The following is a 26,690-nucleotide window of genomic DNA, read 5'->3' on the forward strand; positions in this document are numbered from 1 at the left end:
ATGAAAAATCTGTTGTTAATATAATGTATTGACATCACACTTCCAAAGATTCTTAAATAGATTAAATAAATAATTCTTTGGAAGCTAAATCGAAACTATTTTTTTTTTAAGTTAGTTTAATTGCAACCACAATAAAATCATTAAAATGTCATATTTTTTATAGCATAAATTCCCTAAATATATTACAAGTTGAAAACAAAATTTATTATATCTATGAAATTTATATATTTATAAAATTTATTATATAAATAAATCGTAAATAACCGAAACTTGAGGGAACCATGCGCGGAGTATCGTTCCAGAATATATATCGCGTGATTTAGTCATATAGTACCAATATCTAGTGTTTAGGTCTATCTGGGACATTCGAGAACGTTCTCGAAGAAGAAATCAATATTGCAATTGCGGCACTCCATGCTAGATTGTATGATTTAAAGAGACAATTGCCAGTTCAAAAATAAATATTATTTAATCATAAGTTATTTAATCGAATATAGGTAAGAGTGGGGTCACTTATCAGAGATAAATTGTATATTTACTTATTCTGGTACATTTTTTAAATATATTTTATTCAAAATTCTTATTGATTATTATATATTTGTTTATAGTAGCGGAAATTAGGAATTGGAGCTTTCAGGTATAGGAACTAACATTTTGAATGCTTATTTCCGGTTTTTTCCAGACGCAGACTTTCGAATTTTTTATTAGGGATTTTGTGGGAATGCTTTTTCATGTAGTGATTTTGTGTGAATTCTTGTATTTAGATTTTATATTTTATTGTATTTATTTCTGTTGCACTTTCCACTTTTAAGTGAATCCAACGCTGCGCTTTGTATAACAGGACGGAGAAATGAAAATAAATTAAGTAAATGTAATAATTCCCACTAAAAATCTTTTCATTGGCCTATACAAAATTTTCAATTAACTACTAAAAAGTTACTATTTGTTGCCTTAGTGGTAATTGAAACCACAACCTATCGCATTTACAGTCACACGCTTGTGACTGTGCCACGGCTGGCCTCAAATATTATACTATAAAAATAAAATAAAAAAATAAATCAGCTTCACGCTGTATCTCGCGCACAGCAATTTTCCGCCGAGATCTGGAGCGCCGTGTTGCGTATTGAGTGGCCGAACTGAACGCCGCGATTTACCTCAACACCAGAGCAAAGAAATGAAAACATAAATTTCATTTCCTCGAGTAGGGATCGAACCCACAACCAGCCGATTGCACAGTCACAGTTTATGCATATATTCTATAAATTTGGGGAAACATAATAAAAGGAACACTCAAAATGAAATATTTAAACACTTTATTAGTACAAAGGAACTTAAACTTTATATAAACAACAGTGACTGTTTTATGACCGTTTTCTAACATTAACAATAATATTGCAATAAAATTAAAGCAATTACTATCGTCGTAGAGACATGTTGTTAGCTCCAGATTTTTAAAACAAAGAAAAGTGTCTCGACACTACTTTCTCTCTTGCTATACTGCCGTATGTATATTTTTATATTTAAGTAAAATTCATATTTGTCTACGTAAAGTTTATATAAAATAAACATATATATCGTAGTCTTGTAAGTAAAGGTAGACATAAATATAGCCTATATAACAGATTTCATTATTTATTTTTAAAAATCATATCCCTAAGTTTCAGACAAAATTAAAAAGTAAGTTATTTTTTTATTTCAGACAACTTTCAAGAAATGTATTTTTTTTCTTCTAAATCATGTTTTTAAATTATTTGTCAAAAAATGGAGCAAATCAACATAGCTTTACACCGACATGATCCCTAAAATTGTGATGTTTAAGAATCAACATTAAATTAAATTCATATTTAATAAAAAAATCACATTCTATATCTTAATTTGTTAAATCTTATGTTTTGCTAGTTCCGTAGTAAACGCATTGTTTCATTAATATGTTATAAGTATTATTGATATAATGTTTAAAATTTAATGTGTAAAAACTTTATTGGTTGTGATTTTTTGTGTGTTATAATAATCCTAAAAATAAATAAAATAATAAATATAGGTTGTAAACTAATTTCCGTCACGTCATAAATAAAAAAAAGTTTATATTTTCGTTTACTGAGTAGAATTCAAGAAGTGGTCTGCCAATATCATAACAAATATATGAAATTGACTTAAAAAATATTTTTTTATTATTAAAAAGTAATATTTCTTACTAATTTCACCTAAAAAGTTTTTGAAATACAAAATTATAACAAAAAATCATAAGCAAATTTTCTTAGGATTGCTTAGTGAAAAACTAAGGTTTTACGAGCTTTATAAAAAAAAATTATTTAATTCCTTATACTGAATTTTACCAATAAAGCTAGAACCCACATCCTTATAACAATAAATCATCCTTATAACAATAAATCATACTTATAATTAAGAATCTAGCTTTTTAACTACTAACAAATTAAGGTACAAAAATATTTAAATGAATACAATTTTCTAACAATAACAACTAAATCAAATAATTACAAAATAACAAACAATTAAATTCAAATCCCAAAAAAATACAATTTATAACATTTGTAATAAAATCTCAAAAAAAATTAAAGTAAGAAAAATATATCACTTCTTATTTGTATAATCATAATAATTAACTAATATATATAAAATAATAACTTATTTAAGATGGTCATTGTCAAGGATTAGAAGCCCAAGCCACTATAGCTGCGAAAATATATTCACAACTTTGATGTTGATTTTTGTCAGAAAGAAGTAAAATTTCGTTAAAATTTAAAATAAGAAAAAATACTAAAATTGTTTCTGAAATATATATTTTTTTGGTTAAATTAACAAGAACAGTTGTTTGGCCCAATGCAAAAATATATATATAAAAAATAATCATTAATGAAATACTCTCTCTACATCAAAATGTGAATACGAGTTAAAACATATACAGTCGTTTTTAAGTCGTAAATAAAAAAGTATTTTAATATAAAAAAGACATATAATGCATAATTTTGATTTTTGTCTTTTTGTTTGAATCTTAATGCTAATTTTAATAAAAGTAATGAACATATTAATAGATTTAAAACCTAAAAAATCTTTTTTGTAAGAACTTAAACAATAACATCAACATTAAACATTTTTAGTAGCTAAACAAAAATCAATTCCAAATAAATTATTTAAAAAGTACGACTTTTTAACAACCAACTGAAGACTTAAAATTCTTATTAATAGTTTTTCTTACAACGTAGATATAGATAGTGGTATTATTACATGTATTGAAAATAAATTCGGAGTTCCAGAGACCTCGCATAGTCAATTAAAAATTGACTGAAATTCTGTGTTTCTAAAGAAAAAAGGCATAAATAAGATTTTAAAAAACATTAAAATTTATTTCAAAAATGCCTATAAAAGTGGGGTAACATGAAATCTAGAATGACTAGTCATTCGATTAATTTTTTTGGAAATTGTAAAAAATATATATGAATTTTGATTAACCTAAAGTAAAGAAATACAAAATGTTAATATAATCTTTAGAATTACTTAACTACTAGCGGCCCACCCGCGGCTTCGCCTGCATGAACTACATGATTATTCATTTAATAAACAGAATTGACTACTTAAGTATTTTTCTTTAAAAACACAGTTATATAGATTAATATATATTTCGTATTATATTAAGAAATCACTCTTATACATTTTAGAAATATTACATTTGATACTAAAAGTTAGAAGAATATTTACAATATATTATAACTAAACATCGAGTTTTAACTGACCTAATCTTAATTCAAATAATTGAATATTTTAGCCTAAATAACTTAGGTTAATTCCTTATTACGTATAAAATATAATATTTTTTACCCATTTATTAAGAACTTTCCCGATCCGAGCTTTTATTTAAAAGTTATATTAAAAAATGTATAAAGAAAATATATATTTATATTATAAAAAGGAAAGTAATATATTTTTTTATTATTTTCCAATGTTATTCTTAATTTTTTGGAAAAAATTCCGAATATACTATGTTAATGGACAGTTTTATAAATACATGAAGTAAATATTTACAATAACATTTATAGACACCATCTAATGAAACATCTACACGAGTACAAGAGTACCTACACGCGATGATAATAGGATCGATTGCCGTTAATATTTGAATTTACTTTAATAAAGGGCGGCGTTGAGTTGCGCCTTTCAAATATATTCTCTAGAATTGGTGAAAGTGAAAAACAAAGTGATGAATCACAGATTTTTATAATAATTATTTATTCTAAACAACATTATTATTAGTATGATGAATTTTATATTAAGATAATTTTTCGGGCCATTTAAAATGTAGGTCAAAAATATTTTTTATTGTACTTTATTATCTCGTATATTATAATAAATAGATATTTTTTATTTTCATCAATTTTATATAAATTTTCTTATTTTTTTATGACTTGGGTACAATTAGGACCCCGATCAAATAATTATTATAAAAAGTTATAGATAAGTTATAAATAGTCAATTTATTTTAGATTAGCGGCCCGCCCGCGGCTTCGCCTGCTTGAACTACATGATTATTCATTTAATAAATAGAATTGACTGACAACTATAATGACTTCTAATATGTTTTTTTTTATGAGGATTTTGGATCGTTTTGAATTAAAAAATACGACCATACTTTACTCTCTTATTATATGTTTAGATGTATAGACAATTATTATTTTGTAAATATATTCAATGTACAGACGCGCCTTTTTTACTCTCTTATTATATGTATAGATTACTAGAATTGACTTTAACATCGAATTGATATCAAAACTAATGTTATCCTAAAATATATGTATGCACGTACAATATATAAATATCGTTATAAATAAAAAAATAAAAAGACAATAGTATTTTTGGTTCAAAAAAGCCATTTTTGCACAAAAAATGGTATTTTTTTACATGTTATATAGCTATGAATATGAAACACGAATTTAGTTCTATAATATTTTCCGTTACCAGCTTAAAACTGAGCATTTCCTTCGGAGGGATGGTTAAATATGTAAATTATATTATTATAGCATACTATAATTGTATTAAAAGAAAGTATTTTTATTATATTATATTAAAAGAAAATATTTTAAATAAAAAAAAAGTTCATTTATATGATGTAAATATGGCATAAACCAAGGATCATTAAAAAATATCAGTTTAATCAGAGATTTCTCACTGACAGGGCTGACGGAAAAACTTATTATGACAAATCATCAATCTACACCTTTTGTAATCATTTAAAGAAGTATATTTTAATACACAAATAAAATTATAACTGATTCTTACAAACTACAAAATAAATATAATAATTACATAACATAAGTATGTAAATAAAACAAAATAATATACAAAAAAAACAGTAACTTTACCGACCTAACTTCTCTCTCTCCCATACCCTGCTGAGACTGGCTTAAATATAAAAAAATCCAAAAAACCCAGAACAAACCAAAAAGGTCAGAGGTAAATGCCGAAACTACTGTTAATAGGCAAAGTGCGGCGTTGAGTTCCGCAAGTCAACACGCAACGCCCCGAAAATTCTGTGGAAATTGGGGAACGAAGTGGCCTAACACTAGGTTCCATCTGACTAAAAAAATTAATAATATGGAATCTTAAAAGAAATTCCATATCTATGGCAGCGGCCACGGCAATCCTGAAAAATTGACTGGCCCTCCCAAACCTGCATCGGCTTCGAGAAGACTCATTATAACTGCCATTGCGGCTTCGCCATTGCCATCTAGGCCCAAAGGCGGTAATGGGGGGGAAGTGGAGGGGGGGGTAGGGGATATCCCGTTCGATTCCGGGGGAGGGGAATTTTCTCCTCCGGCGGAGCTTAGAGGGACATTGTTACGGACATGATTGTTGTAATTGGGAATATCCACGCCTAGGATGTTGTCGACGAGCGATGCCTGGAAAGATTATTTTTTTATTAAATCAATTTATGCTATAGCCCAACATTTAAAAATAAATTCAAAATTTATATAAATATAATAATACCTGTTGATTAAAAACAGCGTCTTGCAATAAGTCCGCGGGTAAATCGGGAGAGAATTCCGACGATGATCTCCTTAGGGCTTCTTCGGCAATAGTTGAACCAATTTTATGCGAACCGATTTGTGAATCTATAAGCCTTTGTATTTCGATGTCCGCTTCTGAAATTGCAGTATCGCGTAGAGGCCCGTCTGCGGACAAAGTTGTGCATGGCGGGCGGAATTCTTTTTCATTTTTTTGAAATATTTTGTATTGTATGATGTATTTTAAAAAAAATAGAAGGTGGGTAGAGATAAACTAAGTAGAAATAGATGTTCAGCGGAGAAGGCAGAGGGAACCTAGTGTTAAGACATTTCGTTCCCCACTTTCCGCCGAATTATGGAGGCATTGCGTGTTGAGTGGCGGGACTCAACGCCGCGCTTTAACCAGACATCAGAGCGAAGAAATGAAAATATAAATTTAAATAAATTTATTTCCTCGAGTGGGGATCGAACCCACAACCCACCGTCTGACTGTAAAGTCAAACCCTTGCGCCCCTGGACAACGAACGAATTTTAAAAAACGACCTATCACTTTGAAACCTTTTTTGCCCGGTATTTCTTATCCCGCGTATAGACTCTGTGCCTCACTTTCCATCGAAATTTCGAGACATTGTATATTCAGTGGCGGAACTGAACGCCGCGCTTTCTCTTGTTATCAGAGCGAGGAAAGGTAAATATAAAATAATTAATTTTTCCAAGTGGGAATCGAACTCACAACCGTCAAGTTTCAGTTATGCTTCCGCCACTGTGCCGCGACGGTCTAAAAAACATAATATAGAACATTTGCAGACTGAATCACCATTTCCACTACATACAATAAACAATACAATCAACGGCGTTAAGTTCCGTCTCCAAATACAAAATAGCACAAAATATAATAGTTAAAAGTTACACACTTTGCTTATACATATCGAAATGTTGACAGTCGTCGAGCGGCGGTTGCGCTTGGTCGTCGGTCACCACTGTGTTGTTAGCCACAAGGCACTCCACGTCTTTTGTCCAGGGATTTCTGTTAAAGCAAAAAAAACCCGTTACGAATTGAATCTGAACCAGCACTTGTTATTGATTCAATCTTATTTTTTTATGTAGTATTATGTGTAATTAAACAAATACAGATTTATAGACAAGCCGCTGCACTTCAGCTGTAGAGTTTAGGACAGGTGGCATTCCCTAATTATTCCATATTTCCATTTATCTCTTTCAATCAGATAATCAGTCAAACAAATACGAGAAAGAAACCAAATGTATTAATGTTCCCTCACTTTGGTACTTGAAATGCATTAGAAACAATTTTTCAGGATTTTTCAGTTTCCCCCAAAATGTAAATTCTAAACAACCCTCAAAAGCAACCAAAAAGTGGAAGTGTACCCAACTTCTTACCTAAAAGGCTTGAAATGTGTCTCCATCCGTACATAAGAACCATCTTTCCTCCTGAAGCAGTACGGCGGAGTGCGGAGAGCTGCCCTCCGTAAAAGAGCCGCCTTGTGAGTCCTCGCCACTGCACCGAGTTCCGGGGCACTTACGTATTCATAGAGACTGGTGCCGAGTAGCTCTTGTGGAAGGAAACCAAGAGCTAGGGTTACTCTGAAATTAATATTTTTTTTATATTTATAAAGATCATTTATTGTGTTAAGATATACGTTTGAGCTTTCTGACTGGCACTACTGACATTTCTGTGCTTCTAAAGGCTTAATTGAATAAATAATATTTAATTCGTTTGTTGATTAATTATTTGGTATAAAACGTTATCATATATTATGCAATCAAATTGGGAAAGCATGTAATTAATATAAATTAGGCATATTTAGTTTTCGAAATTCAATTTTACAACTATTTCCACACTTTGATTACTTAACTACGCCACATTTTTTATTACTTAAAAAATAAAGATATCTTTAATTAAACATAAAAAAATTATAACTATTTTGTATAATATCGACTTTGTATAATACTTCAAGTATAAATTCCTGCACAAAAACACACTCTAACCTAATCAAAAAATAAAAACAACTTCATTATAGACAATACAATTGCTAAAAAAACATAGATTTTCTTTTAAAGAAAATTCAACTTCAACCTACCTCTGATCAACAAACAAGAACTTCCCATCAGTAGCATGCCTAGATATATATTGCAAGTGTCGCGTATACACCGCGGGTGTTTGCGGCGAGATGTCCGAGAGCGCTCTACCGACCGCCACTAGACATGACATATTGCAAGCGTCGTCGTCGACGCTAGTGTCCGTTGTGTCTGACATGTCCGCTGGTGCCCACGATTTTAGGTAACCTAGGAATTAAGAATTTAAAATATAGGTAAATAGTGGGTATAATACAATGATGTTATAGCTAAGCAACATGGGCAAGTTAACAAAGTTTCAGTGATCTAAAATTTGAGTTGTATGTAGGGAACAGAGCGTCTCTCAATGACGGTGACTAGACATGAGATGTTGGACATTTCAACTGGAGCACAGTACGAGTATAACAAGTTATTTAAGAATTGGGTTTTAGGTTAATTATATTGAGAAGTAATGATAAAAGGGTCTTTAATAAAATAGGTTTTAATAAAATAAAATAAACTGTATTTTTTGTGCTTATATTGATTATTGTATTAAATGAATCTAAAACAAAATTTCTAAACATTAAAAAAAAGATTCCAATATTTAATTGATCAAAACAACACGTATCTTATTTTCTCATGAAACTGACCTGTACACTGTACCACACAATATTTCTTCTCATTCGCCTGCTTCTTCCTCAACTTAGCATTTGGTTCGTTCTCCTCTTTTACTTCATTTGTTGGCTGTTGATTAGCATTGTGGTTAGCACTATCTGCTAATAATCTACACTTGATACGACAGAAGAAAGATCTCCGGGCCCCTGGGCACAGCCTTGAAGCACCCGTGACTACATCAGTTTTAACTGGTAGCATTGCTGAAAATATGGTAACGTTATGAAAATAAATAGCACGTTAAAAGATTTTTTGGCTTCACACTGTATTCCACATTAAACAGTATATGCAGAGGATATCAAGATATAAGACTTTAGACGTTTTGGGTTATTAGCTGGCTTAGCTTCATGAATTTATTAAAGAAATAACTTACTTTTAGCATCAATCAATCGTTCGCGTGGACTTAGATCGGATGAAGACAGTTGTTCCTTCACTTTGGCGACGTCTTTCGGATGTAGGATATCGAATAAACTTTGACCGAGAAGTTCTGACTGTAAATAATTAAACATGAAATTATATTATTAAATATTTATCCATTTTTTTAGTTTTGCACTGAATCCCGCATTTATCAGTGTAGACAGCCTAGAGTTAAGACACTTCCGTACCCTTCTTTCCGCCGAATCCTGGATTCAGAGCGAGAATATAAAAATATTAAATATGTAATTTCGTCGCTGTCGCGTTTACATTCGCATGCTTGTGCCCCGGCACCACGACTGGCCTCATATAATTTTTAAATAAAATATATGTGTAGATTCTTTCGTTCGCTATTTTCCACTGACCGCCTAATATTACAATTTCATTTGACACAGTAATGATAGAACGGTTTCTCTATTATTATAGAAAATATTTAAAAGGTAGGAGAGGTAGATGGAGACCTCGGTTGACCTTCGAAAATACACTAACAAAGATACTGGAGGAAAGTTAATAAAAAGCACGAAGACCCCTCGGAGGGCAATGCATGAAGAGGTTGATGATAGTGGAGGAGACGAAAGATGTATGTAGAGACGTATGTATGTCGCTCCGTTCTCTCAGACTACCCCGCTAGCGATACAGCTTGAAGCTTTTAAATGTTTCTTAATTATTTAATATTTAGTGATAACAGCGAAATTATGCAAGTTATTTAAGTCGCAAACGGCAAAAAAGGATACAATTATAATATATTATGCTTACTTGGTCGTAATGTAGCAACTTAGTAACCGAAGCGCTAACATAAAGCAACCTCCCCCGATCGCAACCCACGACCATCAGAAAGCAATCGCGAGCCGCTTGCAGGACGAGGGCGTTTAACTCTCTTTCTGACAGGAACGAGGGCCTCGGCCTTGCAGTGAGAGGGCCTGCTGACAGGGCCCCTCTGATCGATCGTAAGTGCTGAACTGCCATACGGAGGACTGTCAGTTTGTCTAGTTTTCTGGCCATCGCTCCACACATTGGTACTATCGCGCTTAGTTCGGATATATAGGTGTTCATTTTATCTCGTCTACGTTTTTCAATTTCGCTGTGGTTTTGCCTGTAATTATAAGAAAAGATTGTTATTTTTTGTTTTCAGTTTCACGCTGTATTAGGGGGCCGACAGTGAAAACTTAGTGCTAAGACAATTAGTTCTCTTTTGTCTGCTCTAGATATTTAAGATCTAAATTATTTACGTTTTCATATTCAGTACCTCGTGCCATAAAACAACGCCCAGCGTTAGATTCCGCCGTCCAACACGAAAAATCTCGAAAATTGGGCAAACTGAGGGAATTGATGAAAGAATAAGAAAATATAAAAATAATGAAAATAATGTAATTGTTATATACTTCTATTGGGTCAATTTTAACTCATCTCAACGATAACGTTACACATAAGTGTGCGGATGCTAATGTTTTAAAGTTGACCAAGCTGAGTTTGTTCGTTTCAACGCGCTATCTCAGAAACTATCCATTTATCAAGGAAAGCTATAGATTATAAATACATTACTGAATATAGACGCCAATCACTGAATATAGAAGGGCGTAGCGCAGGAGCACAAGCTAGCGACTGTATATACGACAAGGTGTAGGTAGTAGTCCCAGTTGGGGCCATGAAATATTTAACATTTTCATTTCCTCGCTCTGATGACGAGGCATTGCATGCATTGCACTGCATTTATCTATATCTAATAGATATATTACTTATAGTTTAATGTAAAAAAAGGCAACTGTTTAATTTCAAATTCGATTTAAAATATGTTTCTTTTGCAGGTATTAATATTTATTAAAACTTCATACAAAAATTGTATGAAGCAGGATAGGAATCCACGTCCCTTTGATACTATCAAAATGTTATAATCATTTAAGCCAAATGCACCTAACTTAACATTTACATTCCGCCACTTCGATACAGCTATTACAATGTTTGCTCTTAATTAGCGCGACTGTGGGAACCTGTACAAATATTTAATACTCAAATACTTGTATGGATATTATTATTTTATCTTTAATCATTTAGTGCTTTTTCATCATCATCATTTTCATGTACATTTTAATGGATTCTTTTTCAAAGTAGGTACTTCAAATAACATCAAAAATAGTAAAGATACATTTTTAAGTGAAAAAGAAAACTGACAATTAGTAAAAGTTAAAATTAATTTAACAAGAGGAACGGTCTTAACAATATTTTTGGAACGAACTTCGTTCCAAAAATATTGTTGGCCTTACGGCAGGCTTGGAAGGGATAGGGATTTCGCTGCGTGACCGAACTGAAAAAAATGTGATAGTAAAACCGTAAGAAAAATGCATGGAATAAAACCGTTACTTGAGACGTGCGCAGGCGCGACAGTCGCATACACAGACGAGTAGTGTATAATACCTTTCTCTTTCTCCCTCTTTTGTTATTTTAGTTGATAATTTGAATTACGATGTTTTTTTATTTTAAGTAATTTATTATTTCCTAAAATACAGAATTTCCTAAATACTTCCTTCTACTTAAATAAAAACTAATCAGCAAAATTTAAGAGAAAAATCAAGAAAACCTACATAAAATTGAGCACGACTTTTTTTGCTATTTGTGTCGATTCTACATTAGCCGAAGGAACTTCGTTCCTTTTTCACTTTATTACCCCTAAAGACTTTAAAAGTTATAAAAAGACGCCATTATAGAAAATTACTATAATTATTATTTTAGTCAAAGTAAGAAATACTTACTTTTTGTCGGGTAGAGTGCGGCTAGAGCGCGCATCTTCACTGCCGTCGTCGTCGTAGGCACTGCCGGCTCCACTGAAAAATACATTTTTATAGTACATTAAAACCAGTTAAAGAAGAAACTAAAAAAAATTTACATTACGCTACGAGTATTACAAGTGCTATAGAATACAACAAACATAAAAAAGTTCCCTACTAGCCTCTTAAGAGTTCCACTATTCAGATCCTAGCTTCATCATCAGACCAGGTCTTTGGTACCATATTATTGTTGTACCACCTAATCTATGTATAACTGCCACATTTCACGATGATACAATTAATATAAATGTGTCAAATTCAATTTCTAACTACAGAGAGACCTAAATAAAACATAGCCTATGTTTTTTTTTCATTATTAGGTGGTAAAATAGTAGTAAGTAGATTTGTTCTCCGCTTTCCGCTCACATGTGTGTTGGAATAAAATGGCGTAATTTAACCTCGCAAATTACTGTTTAATAACACTCGAGAAACTTCATATTCCTATAACCTGTAGTTACATCCAGAATTATATCTTGTCACAATTTCTTTCCTGCTACTTGAAATTTCTTTCAAAATATTGGTCGTCTATGCCCACCCAGAATAGTCTCTACCAGAATCATCACTACGAAACTAAAGTCAACCCCCGAGAAAATATCTCTAGATACGCCAATGTAAGTGCAGTGTGAGGCAGATACAGAGTGTGAGGCAGATACAAGTATGAGGCAGTTACAGTATGCCTCACTCTCTACTCACTCATTAGGTAATTACTGTTGTTTGCTATTCATAAATATCAAATATCCAGTTAAATTAAACTTAAGGGTATGAATCATTTTTATATTTATTATACTTAGTATATATTTATTTAATATTTACATATATTAAAAACAAGCAATTGATCCTGTTTATTGTTAGTAGTTTTTATTTCTTTTTTTCTTATTTATTTCTGACAGATATTAAAATATACGAGACGATTCTCCTATAAATGTAGTAAAAAACATATATTACATTATTTCAATGTGACAGTGCAGCACGAAGCTAAAAGATATAGATTTTATTACTTTTTTTTAATAAAAACTTATTTTTTTATCTTCACGCTGGTAGGCAGAGGGAATCTAGAGTAAATTTATACAATTTCTTTTTGTTACCTGAGCTGGCTAATAAAAATAACGCAATTCCCATAGTGTGAATCAAACCCGCAAGTGCCACTCCGCCACGACTACCCCAAAATGCATTTTATGTAAGTGTAAAATCTTACATACCTAATATAAATTTAGTACAGGACTCGAGAGCAAGGTTCACCTAGGTCTATTTAAAATATAGCTCTATAGGAAATCGGCAATAGAAATAAATTAATTATTTTCTTATTAGTTTAAATAGCATTTTAGAAATTATTGATCATTTTCAAAGAAATAGTAAAAAATAGTGTCATAACACTGTGATCTTCACCTAGAGGCCAAAACAGCACAGTCTAATCAAAGTACGATAGTTACCCTCGAGTATTGATATACGAAATTAAAGTTTAGAAACCAATTACAAACGGTTTTAGGCGACATTATATTAATTATTAATAGAACATACTTTCTCGGTTTATTCTGTTTCTTGGCTTTGGTACATACCATTATCGTTTCCATATATTTTTCAATTTTACAAAATTTCTATATTTATTTAAACATTTAATCACTATCGCTACTAAACTAAGGTTAAGTGATACCTAAAAGAGTTTAGGATTGGTTCCACATGGCGATGAAATGAAACCAATTCAATCCAAAAATCGGAATTGAATTCACAACCTTCGTTTATCTGACTGTGTCACGACCGCCTCGATAGCCTTTATATAATTTAGTGTTAAAATAATTTATAATTTATTATTTTAAATAATAAAGTATATTCAATGAAATAAACTGCGCATCAGTTTTAAGGAAAATAAGAAAAATAATACAAACTAATGCTACTTTTTATAACAAAAATAATATTATATTTTTCCTTGAAACAATGACACATATCCTTAAGTATGTATTTTTAAACTAAAATCTGCTACTTGCTTGAACGTCAGCCTTAATTTTTTTTAGTTTGTTTAGCTTCACGCTGTACATAACACTTAGCAATGTAGGAACTTAGACACTAAGACATTTCCGTTTCCGCCAAGTTCTGGAGGCCGCGCTTTGCCTCATCACCAGAACGTGGAAATGAAAATATTTAATAATTTAAATATTTCATTTTATCCCGTGGAAGTTGGACCCAACCCCGCTTGCGCCCCTGCGCCCAGAGTACTTCTTTGTCCAATACTTCTTTGTGTCGTTCATTTGGTGCAACATTAACGTATAAGCACTTTTTTAAATAATGCAGGAGACTCAATCAAAGTTTGTGAATATTCTTTTCGCATACATTGACATTTTTAACAAATTTCATAACAGTGCAAGCGATATAATACAATTTCAATTTCTTAGCATATTTCGGGATAGAGATAATAAAAACCCGTTGCGTTTTCAAATAACGTCACCTAAAAAAACAATGTTGATAAAAAGACTATAAGAATAAGATACCTATATTTCTATAAGAATAAGAAACTAAACACAAAAATATTTCCCAAGTTTTCACAAAATACATTTCAAAATTTACCCATTATACCCATAAATAAATGTAGATTCCATCAAAAAGAAAATTACATTTCCCAAAGTCAATGGTCCGGGAAAAGCCGTAGAAACTACATCTTAGGGGAAGAAAGCAACAGGTAACTCTCCCGTCAGGGAATTACCGCCCAACTTAAGAGGAATCCTTTAAAGTTCGGTGTTGGCGAGTTTTAGATTGTTACAGCGATACTAATAACCAATTTTGATTTAAATCATGTTTCGATTCATTTCAAATAGTACAAATTTAGAGTATTAGTAGGGCAATTAGTAAACCACCAATTATTTCGGATGTGTTTCCCACTTAAGGGATTATTATTATATATGTAGAATATATACGGTTTTCACCCAGGGGCTTGTTCCTCGTGGTCAAATGGTAATAACTAAAAATTGCATGGCACATGTGCTGAAGTAACGATAAACGTGATGCACATGTATGTGCAGCCTAACCTTCCCTGTAGCCCTCGATAAATCGGCTATTCAAATCCAAGGAGCCGTCGTGGCGTAGGGGCACAAGCGTACCACTGTAAAAGCGGCGGCTGCGAGTTTGATTCCCACTCGTGGGAATGAAATATTTAATATATTCGTTTCGCCGTTCAGGCACTGCGCTGCGGGTTCCGCTAGTTACACTCACAATGCCTCGAGAATTCGGCGGAAAGTGGGGAACGGAAGTGTTTTAATGAGGAAAAATAGATTTTTTTTTTGTGTTGGACAGTCTATTTATCCAGGGAGGCGTTAATCGTTACGATATAAACCTCAAAACCTTTCTTCGAGCACATAGATAGACAGACAAGACCGTAGGTAACAGCCAGTTATATAGATGTATACATACACATTCACCTAATAATATAATGTTAAGGAAATGTTATCGTCGCGAGCGAGGAGGTGAAAAGTTTCAACATTTACTGGGTTTCTAAAACAATACATTGTTTGAATGTCACGGTAGGCAACAAAGTTGGTTGTTTTGAAAGTATACTTCTAAGGTAGCTAGTAGCGTAATTTAGGCATGTTCTGTTAAGGGTTGGGTGGTGGTCATACCGTCCGTCAACGAGAGTTAACGAGAAAGACTATGGGCTGCACTCTTAATTATTTCCAAAGCTAGTATCAATATACTCACTAGGTAGATGCCTTTCTTTTCCTAGTGGCGCTGGCCGGTTCCTGCGCGGGGGCGGGCGGCCGCGACAGTGGAACATCGCAGCTGGCTACGTCATAACCGTCTGAGCTAAAATTGAAATTCTTGTAAGGTGTATGTATAAATGGGATTCAAAACATTGAATGTTCAATTTAAACCATAGAAACAGTTAACAGGCGAAAATATATAATTTTTAATAACACAAAATAAATAACACATAGTATTATAAAATTCGCGTCAAATATATTGATATTATAGACAGCACAGCACGCAGAATCTTAGCAAATTCGCGACAGCGTGCAGTCTTAACATATAGTATGGTTCCGTCACTGAGTGACTGACAGACAACGCACAGACGAAACTACTCGTCGTAGAAAGTTGAAAATTTAGGAGAGCAGAACGAGAGTATATCTACGGAAACGAGAGGTTACATAAATAAATAAATGTTTTCAATAAAATGAGCGTTAAAAACCTAAAATTTCGCTGAGCACCAATCATCGCAACAGTGAAGCATTAAAAGATAAGATCACACATCTAATATAGTTCAATCTACCTATCCAATCTCTAGTGTGTGTGGCATTGACTATGTCAGAATCGATTAATTTGTCCCTAGGTCAATTTAATTGTAGTTAAATTTGTTGTTAACTGGTTAGTTGCTAATGTCTAACATTAATGACTCTAAGATAAGAATTATAATGGTGGCCCTGATAGCTGCAATGGTAGGTGATAAAATGAAAAGAAAAATAAATTAAAACATCATGAAACTCCAACAAATGTCGATAATTTTTTAAATGCGGGTAATATGTTTATCAAAGCGAAAGTTGAGAAATGTACAAACAACCAATGACAAATTCAAATCATTTTAAATCTCAGAAAAAAAAAGGTAAACGACATAGTGAAAAACTGCAAGAAACTATATTGTTTTAATTTAAAAAAATTGTGCCAGATTTAGGTTTTTAAATTGTACAAGAAAACTAAGTAAGTACTAAGAAAGGTTGGTCTAAAGAGAAAATTGGAAACCACAACCACGCACAAAACTGTTAACCTTATTTATACTTCAGCCAGATAAGTACAATTAAAGGATAAAGTGGCCTTAAAATGCAAAAAGCCAAAGAAAGAAGCCTTTCGTTACTCAAAAAGACTCAAGAAATAATTATGTCTTGAAATACAATAGCCCCCATATTCGGGGTTAATAAAATTTTTAAATAGACAAAAAATGGAAAATTTTTGAAACAAACAGAAAAAATATTAAAAATTTGGATTATTTTCGGGGTTCATGGAATTCTCAAATAAACAGGAAAAAATGAAAACTAAAAAAATATGACAATGACTGTGTCATCTTTGTATAAAAGACTAAAAATTAAAGAATTAGAAATATAGAAACAAAAAAGGTAATTGTGTAATAAAACCACTGCAGCTATAAATTTCACGGTTTTAAAGTGCAGAGTTAGGTTAAAGACTTTTAAAAGTGAAAATAAGTAAGTAACAACAAAATGATATTTCAACTACAGGGGTCATTTCAGGGATGTACTTACAAGGGGCTCTTCCTTTTCCTCGGGTTAAGTGTCACGTGGTGCGCGTGCGGCGCCGTGAGCATCGAGCGGGTGTCACAGGGCGGGACGCCCTCAGCACCCGTCGTCAGCTCGTAGGCGGGCGTCGCTCCCGTGTTCGACCGGCAAAAGGAATTTTAAATTAGGAGGCATAACAGATGTAAACTTGAATACATATTTTAAAATTATCCGGTCTTGTACGAGATGCGCGGCGTTAGATTCCGCTACCCGGCTGGTACTATCTCTAAAATAGATGAAAAGTAGAAAATAGAGAGCCTGTTTTTCTACTTCGTTTAAGTAGAAGATTTGTAAAGATAAAAAAATCATGTAGAAATTTCTAAGCTATGGAATAATATTAAGATATACTGTTATTATCTTGAAATAAGTCAAACATTACATACAATACAAATTCATGATTTTAACATCATTCAATTGCATAACAATATTATAATAAACTAAAACTGGCAACATTGCTCAATCTTCAATACAAGTAGCAATACAAATAAACTGGCTCTCACATTTCATCCGATTAGCACATTTTTAAGAGTCAATTAACGTTTTTTTTTTTTGGAAATTATTTTAATTTTCTCGCATTGGTAGACAAAGTGCAGTGTTGAGTCCCGCTACTTAATTTCCCGAATACGGACAGTGGAGAACGGAGTGTTAAGTTCATTCCTGTCTACCCTGCTATATGCAGGCAAAGAGTAAAGAAAGGTAAAAAAAGTGGAAAAAAAAAATCACCAACAAATCCACATAGTTATTGAGCCTCTTGATATATAAAGGTTATAAAGCGATAGCAATATATTCAGACGTTAATCATGAACATTTTAAACTTATGTATTTCTTTGCTTACGTGGTAAATAAATTACAAAAAAGTAATGTACATACATACATACATAGCTTCACGCTTTATCCCTAGCGGGGTAGTCAGAGAGAACGGAGCGCCTAACGCTACGGTCTATGTGACGAAAAGTAATGTAAGATCTAAATTATAAATTATAAAATCTTAACGTAACGTAATTGGTGCTATATCTATCACCAGGTTTCTTTTGTCTACATTACTAAATACAAAAACCAAGTAAAGAAAACTAACATAAAATATAATACAGGCAGTATAATATAGCGAAGCAAACAAGAGTCTGCATTTAATACCTAACATATAATCGTACATCTACGAGTGTCTACCTTACGCGGAAATACCGACGCAATATTGCAATCGTGAATATAGCACATAATTATAAATAAATGCAATTACATTACTCGTTAATAACATTTTTATGTTATTCAGTTTTAGCTTGAAATACAAACTTTTTTTAGATAGAAGAAGACAGACAGAAGAAAGCGCAATTTGTCCAATTTTGGAGACACTTAGAATGGAGGAACTCAATTCACGCCGCGTATTCCCTAGTTAATATTTTTTTTGTTTTGAAAAATATAAGCACATCTTACCTATGCACTATTTCCTTTTCACTCGATAAACTAAAACACTCAAAACGAAATCGACATACCAATATATTCACATAAATATATAAATAAAAACTATATTATTTAAAAATATATGCAAAGTAAATAAATTTATATATTAAAAATATATGTTTTCCTTATAAAACACAAGATTATTAAATTAATCTATCGATACTGTTAGAGTATACGTCGCGACTGCGCACGCGCAACCTTGACTTTGAAACCTCGCGCACTTGACAGCGTCAGCGTAATTAGAATAATAAACATGGTGGCAATGCATGAATAAAATATAATTTGCTTTTAATTTCTATAGAAATTATTATGTTAATATTTTCCGGGATGTAACATTGGGAAAATGGGCGCAGGTTCTCTTTTAACTGATTTCTGTAAGAAAACTTGAACCCTTTGTATTACAATTTTTGAATAGTTTAAAAATGTTAATAAAAAAGCTATTTGTAGCTCCGTCCTGGAGGACGGTGGACCGAAGCGTTTAGCGCTCCGTTCTCTCTGACTACCCCGCTTTATCCCTATAAGGCGTAAAGCTACGTATGTATGTATGTATGTTAATAAAAAAAATGATTGCAGTAGACCAAAGTAAATATATAGATAATTAATAATAATAATGATATTAATATTTAATTAATTAATGTAAAATGTATAATTATATTGTTTAACACTACTATATTATTTTTTAACACAATAATTATACACGTATATTATAAATATTATACATATGTTGTAATCGCAGTAGGTACATGAGTTCACGATCGAGGTATTTCGTAATACACTATTAATACTTACTATGGGTTTTCGCATGTACTCGTACATATCATACATCGCAAGGATTAAAAATATAATAAATACGCAGTGAGCATTTGTCTATAAGCGCAATGGTTGTGGATTTGATTCCTACTAGGGTAAAAGAAATCTTTTTTTTTTCTCGGCTCTGCTCCAGAGTCCCGCCGCTAAACACACAACGTCTTGTTTTCGGGTGGAAAGCGGACAATGAAGTGCATCCTGATATACATATGTGGGAGACAGAGTGAAGGTAAATAAATTAAAAGCAAAAAATCTTTTTTAGAAAAAGCTTTTATTTAAACGAATTAAAAAGGAGAAAATAATTTTTTTCTTTTAAATATCTATCAACACAACCTCATTATACACAATCTATATGATCATAAAAGCTTGTCGCGCGATTTACTTTTGTAAATAAACCAGTACTAATTTAATTATGTAAAATCTGTAAAAACTTTAAATTTTAAAGTTTTAGGTAATTTAATATTGGTTTACGCGACAAGTTTAATGAATTATTATATTATATATTATTAATAAAGAACCGGGCCAGTGGCGCCTAACGCATAACGTGACGCATCGGTCTTCAAATTACTTCATTATGATTAATATTAATTACGTACATTTGTATCAGTCAATAGTAGGCGGGACCTATGGCTGAATTTAGCCTAAGTAAGAAAATCTTCCACACATTTAGGGATCTTTTAAACGTACCTATATTTTTTTGAGCTTAATGCTGTACCCCTTCCATAGCAGGTTAGGCATAGGAAACCTAGGAACCTAGCGTTGAAACATTCGATTTCCCATTACGACACTTCTGTCCCCTACTTTCCATTGAATTTTGGATGCAATGCGTGTTAAGTGGCGTTTGCGTCGACACCAGAACGAAGAAATGGATATATATATTTAAATAAATATTTGATTTTCTCGAGTGGGGATCGAACTCACAACCAGTCGCACTCACATTTGTTCCCCTGCGCCACGACTGGCCTCAACATTGTACGGTGTTTATATAAATAATTAATGTAAATCAAACAAATTCAAAACAAAAAAAATGATATTCCAAATCAAAAATTCAACAGAAACGACGTACGTAAGCGTTCTAAGCGGCGACATTGGCGCTCATTGACGGTGTCTCTGCAATACATTACCCTGCGTAATGAGGCGGGCTCGCCTCTAAGCGTGGACGGACATGTGACTTTAGACGAATACTGAGTGAACGACACATTTTAAATGTGGTACCTATGGCAGAGGGGACCTGGGAACTTAGTGTAAACACACTTTGGAAGGAAATGAAAATATCAAAATTTTATTTCAACGAGTGGGAATCGAACCCACAACCTATCTAGTTTGCAGTCGCACGCGGGCCTTATATGCCATTTTCATTTATAGGTAGGTATATAATTTGTGAATGAAAACGGCATCACAAGATCGATGTCAGACTTGAGAGCGGTTTCAGGTTCAGCAGGTTCAGGTGAAAGAATTTATTTAAAGATAATGAGTCTGAATTTGATTTCCAAAGGTGGAAGTGAAAAGAATTTTCATATTGAAATTATTTTCATTTCCATATATTGCACATAGAGGCTATAACAGCGTCTCAAGTGGTATTTTAGTGGGGGAAAATTAAATCGGAGAAGTGTACCACGAAAATTAAGTAGGGTAATTCGGCACGGCACCGCCAGCTTTGCTTAACAGAGAGGAGAAATAAAATTAATTTAAATATTAATTATCATGCTCCCGATCTAGGATCTGTAGATATGGATACCGTCGTGCAAACCCCCTTACTCCCCTGTGCCCCTATTAGTTTTATATAGTTTTAATTCTCATGTTAGTCTCCAGACGTCATTGAGTTACAGAACCGGTCATTTATATTTTAACTAGCGGCCCGCTCGCGGTTTCACCCGCGTGAACTTTGTTATTATTAATTTCTGTCTCCATGACTACGTCCTAGTGACGTCTATGCAAAATTTGAGACTCCTAGCATTTGTAGTAACGAAGTTTCATACAAACTTTCGACCCCAAAAACAACTCCTTAGAAGTCGAATATTGCAAATTCCCGTCTTAGCGAGCACCTACGTCCTATAAGTAACAGTGAATTAGAAGAATACAAAGTAAATCTTTAGTAATACTAGTGTTCCAATCTCGACTTATAAGTTATAATAAGCCAGTAACCATTTATTCAATTCATCCCCTAGCAACTAGCAAATAAGGAGTTGAAAGTTTGTATGGAAAAATCTTTAAATCGCCACCGATTTTTATAAAATTTGAATTTTAGACTCTTAAAAATATTTCATTGAACACATGTTTCGTGGTTTATTTTAATTCATCCCCTAGGGGTGTAAATAAGGGGTTGAAAGTTTGTATGGAAAACTCTTAAAATCGCCACTGATGTTTATAAAATCTGAAATTGAGACTCTTAAAAATATTTCATTGAACACGTTTATGAAAATTCACACCTAAGGGTGCAAATAAGCAGGTGAACCTGCGCGCGTCCACTAGTAAGTAATATTTTGGTTGCTTTAAAGAAATGTTTGTACAATAACTGGGCGGTCGCGGGGCGGTGCGCGAGGCCGAGGCGCGGGGCGGGGCAAGACACGCCTATCCCCAAACTGATTACTTTAAGACTGCGTCTTATATTATATGTCAAATTTTTAATTATCTATATCTTAATTATCTATATCTATCTTATCTATTTTTTTAATTATCTATAACAATTTCGACGTAACTCGATAATAACTTTAAATGTCAGTGTTAACTTTTTTAGGGTGCCGTACCTTTTAAATAAGAAAAGAAACCCTTATAAGGTCACTTTGTGGTCCGTCTGCCTGTCGTCAAGAGCCTTTATCTCAGGAACGTTTGGAGATATCGAGTGTAAACCACATAGGGTAAGCTGGTCTAGGAGTACTCACTTAAAGTTTAAAATATTCTAAAAGACACAAAATGGAATAAAAAAATTAACTAGTCATTTATTGCGTCTATAATTTAATCATGTACCATAAAAAAACAGAAAAAATAACAAAAATACTTTTTAACTCTCTGGATAACAAAAATAATGACAAGTGGGAATTGCGGACTCTTACATATATGATTGTGTAAGGTAATCCGCGTACTCTTATCACTTCTAGGTGATAAGAGTACGCGGATCATCGATTAACTTATGGTCACTTGTAGAGCCGGCAAATTAGATATCCTAAGCCCTCATACATCGTGCACGTTTCATGCCACCATTTCGAGCATTCTATCCCTGTGGGGGGTTCACGTACATTTAAATGCATGATGGGTATCTCCAAACCATTTTAGGCATTTTCTTTGGCCGTTTAAAGGTACTTCTGAACTTTTTAGAAAAACTTTGAATCCTTTTTTGGTACTTTCTTTGAAGAAAGCTTTGAAGCTTCCTCGAAAGCTTGTTTATATGGAGGTCCACTAAAAATATCTGACTTAGCTCTTTTGTGGTGAGATTGTGATAAAAATTCTACTCGTAGTAGGAATTCAACGTTTTGAATTTGAAGACAAGCAAGTAGTGTATGAGCTCTGTCTCAACTAACGGTTGAAGAAGTGTAAAAATTTGTGAGCACGAAGGCTGCGGAGAAATGCCTAGAAAATAATTATTATGCTCAACGTTTTGTTGCGACACATTAGCCAGTTGGAAAATGTGTTCTTCATTCGATTCTGCCAAAGGTACATTTTATGCCAAATGATGTTCAGGGTTCGTCTCGTGATTCTGCTATGTGCTATGACTCTGTGATGATACCAGATATATCATTAGGTTATTGGGAAATTTGTATTGTGCATGTAAGAGTACGCGCGTACTCTTATAAGATGCACAACTGAGTGAGTACTCAGTTGTGCATCTTATAAGAGTACGCGCGTACACATTCTAGCCAAATCGTAAACAAGCGAAGTTTATTGCCATCTCTTGGCGACAACTGCAATTACTCTAGCCGCATGTTTTAGCCATTGCCTTCGAATACTTCACAGTTTACTCCGATTTTACTAAATGATTAATTAATTTATTAATTTTAATTTTGCATTTTTGTCTCAATAAACCTTTAAAATGGTAAAAATATTTAAAGTTTTGAGCAAAAATCTTAAAACTTATGTAATTTCTATATTTTCCTTCGAATTTGACTTTTTTTTCGCCCAGCGCTTCCTTACATCGCTGGGATCCCATTACGACTGAGACAAACCGCGCATCATAAACAACTTCCCGGATATTTGGATTGCGTACTCTTATCGGATGCGTCCTCATAGACCAGGTTACCCTACTCAGATCTACGGTCCCATGATTTCCTGAAAAAATCGTATTTCTACATTTTAAAAGGGGGGCAAAATTTGGTATTTAAACCGCTACCTCAAATGAGATATCAGATGTGAGGACTCTGGCTAAGCTAAGCTTGTATTTCAGTAAAAGTTCGAGACCACCAATATTTGTACGACGCAACGCAACGCAACGCGACGCAAAATAGTAGGTAATGACGTATTTTATCAGTACATATGTATTTTTATATCGAGACATTGCGTATTGAGTGGTGTACCGTGCAACTCAACGCCGGGCTTTGTCTACCAGAACGGGTACATTAAATAATTTCAAATACAATAACATCCCCGAGAGGTAATCGAATCCACAACCATTGCCTTTACTATTGGGAGCTACGACGCGCCACGACGCACTATGGGAAATCAAGGTCTGTATCAGATCAAAAATCGATAACTTTTTATTTGTTAAGATAAACAATTGAAATTTTGCACAGGCATAAAGGATGAAATAGTGTGTTAGGTGAAGTTCAGATATTATACTTTTATTGCAGAATATATGTATATATAAAAAAATAATGAAAAGAAAAGTTTTCAGTAAATAATAGTAAAAATTAAAGGAATAATAGTAGAAATGTATTATTAAATTAGTTTATTATTATTCCCGGCTGCTAAGGAAGAGTTATGGTTTTCGCGCGTACATGATATATCGAAGATATATCTTCGATATATCATGATGAATCCTAACAAAAATTTGAAAAATAAATAAATATTTATTAAAAAACAAACACCCCGACTGCATAAATCTGAAAAGAAATTAACAAGCCCAATAGTTTATTAGGATGAATAGTCGGGACCTATAAGTAATTCTTCAATCAATAAAATCTTTACCAGGAACCTCAAATAATTTAAAGAGGTGCTAATTCTTCTCCTATTGAACGTAAACCCTGCACTTTCAATGTATGGAAGTAATAATTCACACTTGAAACACTAAAAGTATTCGTCATTTTGAAATTTAGTGAAAACACTTAATAATAAAACGTCTGTTAGTAATTTTATTACTAATTTGTAATAGTCTTTTTTAAATTAATTCACTCTTCATATAATTTCATAAATGAGGGTAGTGTGAATAAATGATTGTGCAAAATGCGTGCAAAATGAAGATAAAACGTCCTTTTATCAATAAATAACAATAATTTTATGGAAATTTACCGCAATCTAATCAATTAAATAGTAAAACATTAGAAACTACAATAGATAGAGTTTTCGTGTCCTCTGACTTGTATTGCAGTTTTCGTGATAACTTCTCAGTCTGCAGGTCTCTGCAGCTGATTTTTGATAAATGTTATTTATGAATATCTGGACTATAAAACAATATCAAATATAACGCGTCGGGAGACGTCGGTAACTGTTAAAAGTCTCGATGAACTTTAAACACGTACCTTTTTTCTCTTCACTTATTGTTAATATTTTTTATAAAAATATAGTCACGATATCCACAATATAATAATTGTTTTATAATCTACATACTATGGGCTCTTCTAGAATGTATAACACTTTATACCTATTTGCACATTTTTTTAAGGAAATTATGTTTAAAGTATCAAAATGAACAACCTGAAATAGACATTCTCACGAATGACAATTTTTCACGATGAATAAATATATACCTATTCCAGATGCAATTCACGAAAAAATAATTCATAACATTAAAGTTCCACACTTATACTATTAATTAAAAAAAAATTGTGCGTCAGGGACGACTTTGAAAAAATGGATTTTGATCTGCCCTTGTTCTACCATTGTCCATAGTGCGACGGCCTAAAACCAATTAATTTATAACCAACCAATTTATAGTTAAAATACAAAAAGTTAACAAGAATAACTACTAATTATGTTATTAACACACACATTATTGAACGATGTGTTAAGATTTATATAAACTAATAAATTATAAAAAGTAACTTTACAAACTATAAATTACTTTTCTTAACCCTTTGCACCTTAGGGGAGGGCAACCCTCCTACATCGTCAACCACTATAATTGAACCGGCTCTGGGCTACTTAATAATTAACAATTCTTTTGCACGACTTGGCCGGTACTTGCATAGTAAACGTATTACAGGCGAAGAAACCTTAATTTTAATAATATTTTTTGCATGCGATTGTCGCATAGGATGGCATTGCCCAGGGTAGGCAGAGGCCCCCCGCACCACTCTGTTTTTGGGACACAACAAGTTGATTGGCCTCAGCGCTGAAATAAAAGTACTTAACTCTCCTGAATAGGAATCAAACTCACAACAGTCGCGTTTACACTCAGATGCTATATATATCCACATTCCACGGGGTATATTAGCAGAAGTGGTATAAAATAACCAAGCCAATTATATTTCAAAGTGGTTACAAAATAACGAAAGCGATTGCATTTCTAACAACCGAAAGCTAAAACATTGTTGTACAATTAATTAGTTTTATTGTATTAAGGCTATCGATCGCGTAACGAAGCCCTATACGATGCTGCCAAACTAATTACTAAGTTTAACCGCCACACGATTTAAGCGTACGTTTTTTTTACCCGATTGCGCGACGCAAAGACGGGTAATGTGTTTATCAGCTTATGTATGTATATGGGACCTTGTAGGGGCCCAATGGCTTTGCAGTCAAAACGGATTGCTTATAGAATTCGGCGGAAAGTAGACAGCGGAAGTGTCTTAATGGGAACAGAGTGTCTTAACTCCAGGTTCCCAGATTCCCTCTGCCTACATTGATATGTGGGGATACAATGTGAAGCAAAAAAAAACGTTTAAGTTCACGACGATAGATCACCGGCTTATTACTTGGAAAAATATTTATATTTAAACTAGTTTGCGCTCGTGTGCTCTATAGAAATATGCTAACTATTAGTTAGTATATTTCTATTTGTTTATTGTTCT

General features: G+C 32.9%; 1 protein-coding gene across 2 annotated transcripts in view; it reads right to left on the minus strand.

Annotated features, from left to right (window-relative positions):
* Positions 1 to 1,296: 1,296 nt before the first annotated feature.
* cyc (basic helix-loop-helix ARNT-like protein cyc) overlaps positions 1,297 to 26,690 on the minus strand; it is a 60,467-nt gene continuing 35,073 nt past the window's right edge. The window contains exons 3-13 of one of the 2 annotated variants that reach the window (XM_085206167.1): positions 17,233 to 17,368; positions 15,683 to 15,787; positions 11,924 to 11,995; positions 9,933 to 10,269; positions 9,136 to 9,253; positions 8,741 to 8,965; positions 8,117 to 8,321; positions 7,416 to 7,619; positions 6,932 to 7,044; positions 6,001 to 6,155; positions 1,297 to 5,912 (exon numbers count right to left, since the gene is read on the minus strand). In XM_085206167.1, the coding sequence (XP_085062293.1) occupies positions 5,634 to 5,912; positions 6,001 to 6,155; positions 6,932 to 7,044; positions 7,416 to 7,619; positions 8,117 to 8,321; positions 8,741 to 8,965; positions 9,136 to 9,253; positions 9,933 to 10,269; positions 11,924 to 11,995; positions 15,683 to 15,787; positions 17,233 to 17,368 (1,949 nt within the window). In that variant the 3' untranslated portion in view covers positions 1,297 to 5,633. Of the gene's footprint in view, positions 5,913 to 6,000; positions 6,186 to 6,931; positions 7,045 to 7,415; positions 7,620 to 8,116; positions 8,322 to 8,740; positions 8,966 to 9,135; positions 9,254 to 9,932; positions 10,270 to 11,923; positions 11,996 to 15,682; positions 15,788 to 17,232; positions 17,369 to 26,690 lie in introns of both variants that reach the window. The other variant, XM_085206166.1, reaches the window with a different exon arrangement.

The sequence above is a fragment of the Heliconius melpomene genome, chromosome 21 (genome assembly GCF_056956725.1).
Source record: "Heliconius melpomene rosina isolate 202511_hmr_F chromosome 21, ASM5695672v1, whole genome shotgun sequence".
In the NCBI taxonomy this organism is placed as follows: Eukaryota; Metazoa; Arthropoda; class Insecta; order Lepidoptera; family Nymphalidae; genus Heliconius; species Heliconius melpomene.